Here is a 10,351-nt window from a genome sequence, read left to right as displayed (position 1 = left end):
GCATTTAATACACAGAGCTGTAGATCACTGCTATATCGCGTTCATAATCGCAGATGAGTCGCATTCGATTATGACCGCGATATTGCATAGCTTGTCAGTGTAAGTGTTTTTATTTATGCCATTAATGTTTTTGTTAATACAGAGTATAGCACTAGTCAACGAAATGAATGTAACATGGCAAAGATGAATGCACTTTTGGAAGTTGAATGTAAGGGAAATGTCATTTTGGAATTTCTGTGGTTTAATGTGATATTGTTGTTCATGATGAAATTTTCTTTTATTGTTGTAATTAATTTATAGCATTAACAAGATGACCCGTTCAATTCTTTTTGGAGCTATGACTGATTGAATGTAATTTTAGTTCAGTGCCTTGATTAGTATCGACCAAGTTCAGAGGCTGTCATATGTGTATGTCTATGTTGTGTATTTTCAACAGTTTCAATATGAAAAATAACTTTTATATTAATTCAATGGATTTATTGCATTTTGGAAAAAAAAAAAAGTGTCATGGATTTATTGCATTATGGGGAAAAAAAGAATACAAGTTTATAATAAATCTTTGAAAATCAAAATCTGGATTTTTAATGTTATTATAACCTAAAGATGCTATGTGAAAGTTTGAAACCGAAAATAGTGGTTTTCATCTTGCCACTTTCTTGGTAAAGAAAACAGATTTTTACTCAAATTAATCAAAATGGACTTATAGCGTTTTGGAACTATATATATATATATATAGATATATAGATAGATAGATACACATATTATATTTTGATATATAACTTTTTTATCGAATATCTACTTTCCATTTAATAAGCTACTACTGCTACTACAGATGAAATTATTTACATTTTATTTTACTTTGAACCACTGTTATTTTATTTTATTCACACTGCTATTTTAATTTATCGTACAATTTCTAATTTTACGACAGCAAATACAAAGTTTTTGTCTTGACAATAAAACACTAAATTTGAAAAAGTGACATACAGAGAGAGAATAAAAGTAAAAGTAACAGAGAAAGAAAGGCTTTGGGAGCCCATGTGTGCAACTTTTCTATCTTTTGATTTCCTCATTCATTTCATCTCCAACAAAACTGCCACAGTGAACGCTTTTCTGATTCATGCCAAAATGATTCAGTCTGAAAGCAAATCCAACAATTTCTGAAATCTGTTCCCAAAAAAACAAACAAAAAAACCCTTTATGCCCTCCAACGCTCTGCCGTCTCTTTACCCGACAGAAACGCACACACTTTTCTCTGGCTGCATGCTGCTCTTGTCTCTCTCTCTCGCTCTCTCTCGCTAGCAGTTTTGCAGCATTCTATTCCCCTGCCAGCAAAAGAACCGACTTCAATTCCAGCTTTATTGCTGTTCACTGTTATTACACAGAGTGTGAGCAATGTCATCCACAGGACTGATCACATCAGCCCTCCCTTCTTTTAATCTATCTATCCATCCCTCCCTCCACTCACTCTTTTTCTATTCAGTTATTTCACTCCTTTTTTTCCGAAACCCTTCATCCATGCTGACCTGTTACAATTTGCCGTTCTCCTCCATACATCTTTTTTGCTTTTTTCTGATTTATTCACTTGTTTAACAACCTCTCTTTTCAGAAAACATTAGTTTGCTTCGCATTAGTTGCATTATTGCCCAATCAAGCAGGAACGGAGAGTTAAATGTTGCTTTATTACCTGACAAACACTGTCAAAATGAACTCATCGTCTCATATTCCTGGATGCCCTCACCGTGTATGGGAAATGAATTTCATATTCTATCTGCCAAAGTTCTATTTGACGCGACACTGGCTGTATAACCCAGCTGTTGTGTTTACAGAAATGGTTTTCTGAGAAGTAGATAGATAAGTAATGGCTGCCTACGCTCATTTGAGGTGATTAGCTCAATGCACTTGTGCGTCTGGTAATGACAGAAAATATGCAAGCAAATCAATTTAGGCACCAACAAATGAGTCAATTTCTGTTTCAAATTAACTCAGGTAATCTGGCTGTATAATGTGTGAATTATTCCCAACATAAATTCAGACATAATGAAGATGAGAAGAAAAAAAAACTCAATCAAGGGTAAAATGGGTTCTCAGACCAAAGTTCTTTTATGCAATTTTAAGCGCACACAGTTTCGTTTAAGCGTTCATTCATTCATTCACTCACTCATTCATTCATTTGTAGGGTTTATGGAAAGCCTCCATTTAGATAATCCCTAGTTAAATGTGTGTGCATGCCATAAAAGGGCAGAGTTTGAAGAACATGAGTGTTTCTAAAGCATGATCATTTTGAGAAACCAGAAGATTTATATAAACAAACAGGAATTCAGTTCACCTGTAGGTCCCAGAGATGAGGTGCCCGGCAGGTGTAGAACATCTTGAGTCTCTCAGTGACGGGACAGTTCTTCTCACTAAAGAAATCCACCAAGGTCTGAAAGAGAACAAAGTGACGTTTAGAACACTTCCAGTCTCATTTTTCAACCATTGCTGCTTTCTCCAAAGACATTTTTCTCTTCTGCCATTGCGATTATGGTGAAATAACGCAGATTTTCCTCAGAATTCACTACAAGAAAACAAGGTAGTTCACAGAACTGAGCAGCCATGAGCAAGGATTTCAAATCATGAACTTGTGGAGAAACAACAGCCGAGCAGCTCTCTCCAAGTATTACAGACCTCCGTGGAACACAAAGACATTAATATAAAGAGCATTTTAATGCGCTTAAGGTTTGGTGATATGTGATATGTGATCATGTTAAAAACACCCTTAAGCAAATAATATGCATTGCGGTGCAAACAATTTAAAAACTATTCCAGTGACTCAACCATTCACATTAAGACCTAAATATATTTTCCAATCAGTAACAAGAAGATGGAAAAAAGTGACTGAGATGCATAAAACTATAAAAATTCCAAATTCCAAGAATGACGGCAATAACAAATAGATGTGCCAGCACATGCCAAAATGACAGCATCTTCATTTAATTTTTTTTCTGAGATCCCTCTCTGCTCTCCATGGAGAAACGCTACAGGGTTTGACTGCTGCGTAAACTCAGTTAAAACATGTGCAGGCCTGCTGTTTGAGACTCTAGTAAAAAGATCAACACTCATTCTGTTCACAAACCATATTTCAACATTTCAAAAAGCAATAAGACAAAACACAATAACACAACGCAGCTGTGTATGACATGCAAACAAGGCCGCAAACACAAATTAGAAGCATCGTTGCCTGAAAATAACAGAGAGAGCACAAAATGTGGTTTTTGGTCATTACCCTACAAATTTTTAATTGACACCCCCAACTGTCAATCATTATGAACATATGGACTGCAAGCAGAACTAAAATGAAGAGAAGACAGGAAAATTGTGCCATACTGTACCAGCTTGAATATCTCCCCCCAAGATGCTGTAAATAACTTCATGTGGAACTGATGTCTGCAACATTTGAGTTCCAGAACATTTCAAAATCAAGCTAAAGAAAAGAAATGCTACATATTCCAGAAAATGCATTTTTTTGAACTGACAACAAAATGCAATAAAGAAGTAATTTTCCAGCTTTGGTTGGGGGTTCACTTCGGAAGAAATTCATCTGGAAATAAAACTTCCGACTGAGTAGATACGATCAGTTTCTATGGAGGATGGCAAAGCTCATCTGCGGGTAGCAGATAACTAATTACTTAGCATTTCCATGGCTGGAAAATGTCTCAAATATATAAGTGCTAATCTACCGATCAGGAAGGGTTGAGGGAGCAGCTGAGAAATGAATTCCGATGTGGAAGAGCACCACGACCGCCCAGTAAACACGCATATCACCGCGACGTCTATTAGACAGTGCATCATCTTTAAGCATCACAATTTTTTTAACAATTTTTGTGCACCTAACATCTGATGTAGCTTTGAAAATTAAAATATTTGAAATAAATATTTCACTCAAATGAAAAATATTTATTTTTACATCAAGATGTTTTAAAGCCAATATGCTGTTATTTGATATCTAAGAAGATATACAAATATTATTAAAATATATAAATTACATATAAATTCTATCATAATTTTTACTGAATTAATTAAACCAGTACATTTGAATCTAAAATCCAAGAGTGTGCTTTTAAGGTGTACCCAGTATTTCTTTTATTAAAGAAAGAACAATCAACTAAAAAGCATCTTTGAGGACTTATAAAACCATTAATCAGTTGTCAGTCAAAATAAATAATGCACCGCATGCAAACAGTGCCGGAAAACTGAAACACACAGTAATAACTAACAGAGTTATTGAAACATGCCACTGAAACTGTGGATAAAGGTACAGATTTAGATACACATCTTCCATTGATTTTATGTGATGGAAAACTCAAAAATGACACCACAATGACTAACAAAGTTATACTTGAGCTCTCTCTGCTCACGCCTTTTACAAAATGGGCCAAAGGAAACTCCCCCACAGTTGACAATTTGGCAGTTTAGTTTGGATTACATGTAAACCTTTCCATGGAGGAACTCCAAGAGCCAAATACAGCGGCAGGAGGAAATTACATCACTGAGCACACTTCATGACTCGGCATACTTTAAGAGAGCAGGACAAGAATAGCCCCTATGGAAACTCAAAATTCATTCACAGCAATTTAAATGCAATCTAGCAGTAAAGTAGAAGAACCATAACTGCTTTAGCACTTTGTATTAGTAAAACTAGGCTAGTAGTACTTTTTAAAGACCTAACTAAAATCAAAAGTTATCAAGAGTTATGAGGCTTTCTGGTTCATGCCTGTGTAGCTCTGAGATCATCCATATGCTAGTGTATAAAACAAAATAACATAACATAAAACATAACATAAAACAACAAAACAAAATATAAAACAACAAAACATAACATAACATAAAACAAAAAAACATAACATATAACATGACATAACATATAACACTTAGCATAACACATAACACATAACACATAGCATAACACATAACATATAGCATAACATATCAAATATGATGTAACAACATAACATATATTTTAGGAAGTACACTGGACAATTCCTGATCATAACCAAACTAAAAACAGACTTTCGTGTAAGTTTAGTTTAAAACTGGGCTGGTTCACTGAGAAAAAGGAAGCTAAAATTGATTAAGATGATGAAAATACTTTATGTCTAGTCAGTCACTTGTCATATATTTATACATGCAGTGTGCATCTGTTGTAGATTATATATATATATATATATAAAAAACATCTCTCCAGTGAATTACTTCGACAAAACAGTTTTTCTGCTCCAAAAATACGCAATGAAGTCTCTTTTATTTCTTCTCTCAACGTTGCCATGAGAAGCCTAAATCCATACCAAAGACCCAAGCTTCCAACTTCTATTTCAGGGATATTATTGATTAAGCACTGAAATTGAATTTTACGTTCAGAGAAATCTATTTCATCCAGTGCCTGATCGGAGTAAATGAAAAATAAGAGGGTGGCAGCCGATAGCGTGTGGTGTAAGCCCCGCACATGCAAATTGTGCAATCACAAAGAGCGCCTCTATTCCAACAATGCACCAGACTCTGCCATTCTGAATATACAATGGGAATAAAAAGTTTTCTGAAGTTCTGGCCCACTCCGTGGCCTAGATACTGGCGGCTCTAAACTGTGAGAAAAATGCAGAGCACATAGGCGAAGTGCCTCTCTGCCATTTCTGAATACATACTCTGCACTCTTGATCTCAGAAGAAAGGCCAGAGGAGGCAGAGGAAATTAAGTTTGTTAAGTACCGCAGTGAAACTCGAACCGCAGCGAGACAGAGGAGATAAGAGTCTCTGCAATAGTCACAGAATGTCACGACTGTTCAGGATGGAAACAAAAATCTTTCTGGATTGATTATATTATCTGTGAAGTTGATGAGTATTTATGAATGATTGAGTGAAAATGTTCAGTATGTTCCTGGAATTCACTCAATCAAGAACAAGAATTTCAGCCATTAATGGAGGCCTGTGTCAGCAGCTAAACATGCAATAAAATTGCCTGGAAAATGGCTTTATTAATCAAGGAGCTTGTAAGTCAAACTCTATAGCGCCACCATCACCACAAAATTAGAAACATTTACAGTTTCATCAGAATCTAAACAAAATGACTGCAAACAGTCGCCGATGCTTAAGGCAACACACAATATTAAGAACAAAGCCTATGTAAACTTTCGTAGGGCACAATTTGTACAAATCAAGTTATCATCATCTTGTAGAAAGAATATATGCTAACATCTTTTATATAGCTTCTTCAGGGCAGTACTGAAACAATTTTTATGATCTTATTTTTCAAATTGAAATCACTCTTATTAAAAAAAAGAGCTAAACACATTCCATATTTGGCTAAAGGGCATGCAAACGTTTGAGAAAAGAGAGGCATGTAAACTGTATGTGGATTTGAACTTCAACAAAGCACTACCTGACTTTCTTCAACATTTTCCTCTCTCTCCCTCATCTTTTTAACTTTGTTAAAAGTGTTTGGTCCTTCTTCACTCATCTGAGAGTGTGCTGTCACTCTCTCGCCATTGTTCCGGGGTCCTGCTCAGCTGGGACTGAACTCGCCTGGAACCATGTTCCTCTAACTCTGTGATGGACAGGTGCTTGTGTGACTTGCTGTGATCTCCTGTCAGACTCAAACTTGCCCCTCAGGGTGGCCTCAAAGAGTCAGCCTCCCCTAATGATCTGTCACATTGAGTTTTGGGATGTCAGAGAACAGCTTAAACACTTAAAACTTAAAGGAAGGAAAAAAGCAATCAAAAAAAAAAGTAGAGCAATGTGTCACACTGAACTCTGCTCACTAATAACCTTCCATCAGTCATATGTTCATACAGAAAGTGTCTCTATAGGCTCTTAACTGATGATTAACTTCAGCGCTCATGGTCATGTCTATGGGCATCACTTGAACTCAAAAAGAGGGATGTCATCATCAGCCACAGCAAAAGGACAGAGTTTAACTACTGCAACACTTCTTTATCTGTGTTTTGTCAGCAGCAGACAGTGCTAATAACAATAACAATAAGTAAAATAGAAACAAGTAGTACTACTACTACTACTAATAATATAAATGGATTGAAATGTATAATTGTATAATTATTAATGTATAATTAATATAATTTGGTGTTTCCCACTAGAGTTGTTTATAATAATAAAAATAATGTGTCTCACTACAGTAGATTTAGGCAGACAGGCGTGTTTTCCCTAGACTACATTTTAATTTATGACCATTTAAGAAGCCCTGCCATTCAAATATGACTGATGACTCCATAAACTTAAACCATAACCTGAGCAGTAAATCCCTTTCAGAGCAGAACAGATGCTTCTGAACAGCTATATAATGTCTCTGTGTGGTAAGATGGATTTACACAGAGGACAGAATGTGTCAGTCCTACAAAGAACAAATTACAATAAATAAAAAAAAATTCCAATCTGGAATAATGGACAAATGAACCAGTTTCTTTGACAATGTGACAAGTCTTTCTGCTCCTCAGAAAGTCATTGGAAGCCGTACTTAATTTGATCAAGAGGACAAGAAGGGCCAGGCTGTCCCGTTTCCTCCGCGACAAATCCCATTCTCCAATCCTCCCTAAAATCCCCCCCACACACAAATGCACAAGAATACACACCGAACATTTCAGCACTTCTTTGGTTTTACTGTTCTGGATTTCCTCAGTAAAACATGGACACAAACTGTCATGACAAATGACAGAGGAAACGGGAAGCAGCCAAAGGGGAGCTAAAGCATCCTACTCCCTCTGGCTTATCTGTCCATTTCTCTTGCACACACACAAATGCAACAAAAACAACAGAAGGAAATCTGGGATCTCATTTCTCTGGGTGTTTTAAAATTGTGAAACTATTACACTGAAGCCAGTAAATGTATGAATCAGCATTCTGAATGAAGTGTCACTTCCTTACAGCTCATTAAAGAGAAGAAATGTACAGTCTGTGACTAAAACCATGACTACGGAGTCTCTGGCTCCTAGAATGAAACAAGAAGTGGTTTTTAAGTTTATTTCATGTTTTTAAAATAAGTCTTTTATGTTCACCAAAACTGCATTTATTTGTATATTGTGTGAATATTGTGAAATATTACCACTATTAAAAACAACTGTTTTCTATTTTAATGTTTTAAAATGTAAATTATTGTACTGCTTAATATTTTTGTGAAAACTGTGATACATTTTTTCCAGCATTTTTGATTAATAGAATGTTCAAATGAAATAGAAATGAATCTGAATATCTTCAGTAGCAATTTTGAACTGTGTCTTACCTGTGTTTGCATCATGGCACGTTCAACTCTCCGTGAGCTTCCTCTCTCCAGCTTAGTCCTCAGGCACAGTGATGTCACTTCCACTGCCCAGAACTTTGGCTGAGACAGCAAACACTGAGGAAGAAAGAGAGACATGAAAATATCACTCAGGGTGACAAAGATTTTTCACACCCCCATTTTCATGCATATGAAATCATATGTGCAACTGTATCGTAAAGCAAGAAGAGAAATTCCTCTCACATTCTCAACCACAGTGACAGCAATCATACAAATACCACACTATTTTTAAAAAGTTATCTACAACACACATCCCCGACAAACACACACCACTCCCTGCTTACAGAGACATGAGCGTTCGCTGGCCTGTATCACATCAGCAGAGCAGCAGGTAAGCAAGGGTTAGTGGACTCAACCCGTCTTAACTGGAGCAAGACTGACACGTCAATACTGAATATATGAGGTGTCTGTTTAAAACAGCACAAGGCATTCAAGAACTCTAGAAACACACATCTGCGCATGTGAAAAGGATTTTAAGTGGTAAATGCAAGGCTGTATATACTATTGAGCAAACCTTTGCATATTTACATTTATGCATTTGGCAGATGCTTTTAAAACAAAGTGACTTCCATTGTATTCAAAAGCATCACATTTTTTTTAATCAGTTCTTTGCTAGCGATGACCTTGTCATTGCTAGCGCCATAGTGCCTAGGGCGGGACAGATCACGATGCCGGCTCAACATCGTGATGTCTGTCAGCCATCGGCGATGGACGATGGCATCGTCTATCGGCCCAACCCTAATGGCCAATACTCAATTAGCAATAATAAATAAAGAAAAATACTACAAAATGTATATACATATTATATAAAATTTATATAACAAACTAACACAATAAATATAAACACCAAAATAAAAATATAAATACACTAAAATGAACAAACAAATGCTACAAGTGAATTTAGGGCATTGCAATATCATATTACACAGTATAAATTTATATTCATTTAGAGATTTGCTTATGATTACATTTAACAGTGTTAATAATTAAATAACTAATTAAATAAATAATGTTTTTAAATATTAACTCTAAATGAGTGTTAGATCATGGAAAAGGCCATCTAAAACGTAAAAATAGATTGTTTACAATGATGGAGGGACCCAGGCCACATCTAGTTCAAATATGTGCTTGTACATCTTTATAAGATTAAAATAAATCAAAAGTTAAATAAGCAAGCAGTCATTTAGCGGATGATTTTATCCTAAGTGTCTTACAGTACACTTAATACAGATGCTGGCAACAACTGAAATGCCAAAAATATTCCTTATATTGATTAAACAAATGCTTAAAACGAGAAATCGAGGCTCTGAAATGTGAAGAGGAATTAGTGGCAGCAACAGTGATCAGATCATGGGATCACAGCGCCAACAATAAGAGAAAGACAATAGTAAGTCTACCCAGAGTTCAGCAAGTCAATAAGAGACAATAAACCACTGTCAGACCCATGAGCAGTGAGCTAACTTGGGAGAGACAGAAGAGGAGAAAGGGAGAGGAAGGGTTGATCCTGGCCTTCTTGGACAGCAAGAAAGAGTATGAGTAATGGAGTATTTGTAGTCAATAAACACACACACACACACACACACACACACACATATACTGTAGACACACATACAGGTGCATCTCAATAAATTAGAATGCCATGGAAAAGTTCATTTATTTCAGTAATTCAACTCAAATTGTGAAACTCGTGTATTAAATAAATTCAATGCACACAGACTGAAGTAGTTTAAGTCTTTGGTTCTTTTATTTGTGATGATTTTGGCTCACATTTAACAAAAACCCACCAATTCACTATCTCAACTAATTAGAATACTTCATAAGACCAATAAAAAAACATTTTTAGTGAATTGTTGGCCTTCTGGAAAGTATGTTCATTTACTGTACATGTACTCAATACTTGGTAGGGGCTCCTTTTGCTTTAATTACTGCCTCAATTTGGCGTGGCATGGAGGTGATCAGTTTGTGGCACTGCTGAGGTGGTATAGAAGCCCAGGTTTCTTTGACAGTGGCCTTCAGCTCATCTGAATTTTTT

The 10,351-nt window shown here is 35.9% G+C and overlaps 1 protein-coding gene across 1 annotated transcript in view; it reads right to left on the bottom strand.

The window, feature by feature from the left end:
• LOC107553771 (tetratricopeptide repeat protein 27-like) overlaps nucleotides 1-10,351 on the bottom strand; it is a 70,354-nt gene that overhangs the window by 19,390 nt on the left and 40,613 nt on the right. Inside the window, exons 9-10 of the mRNA XM_016236081.1 lie at nucleotides 8,263-8,376; nucleotides 2,330-2,425 (exon numbers count right to left, since the gene is read on the bottom strand). Coding sequence (XP_016091567.1) covers nucleotides 2,330-2,425; nucleotides 8,263-8,376 — 210 coding nt within the window. The remainder of the gene's footprint in view (nucleotides 1-2,329; nucleotides 2,426-8,262; nucleotides 8,377-10,351) is intronic.

This window comes from Sinocyclocheilus grahami, unplaced genomic scaffold, assembly GCF_001515645.1.
Source record: "Sinocyclocheilus grahami isolate Dianchi unplaced genomic scaffold, SAMN03320097.WGS_v1.1 scaffold18.1, whole genome shotgun sequence".
In the NCBI taxonomy this organism is placed as follows: Eukaryota; Metazoa; Chordata; class Actinopteri; order Cypriniformes; family Cyprinidae; genus Sinocyclocheilus; species Sinocyclocheilus grahami.
The sequence above is the reverse complement of the archived record's forward strand: the minus strand, read 5'-3'. Positions and strand labels throughout refer to the sequence as shown.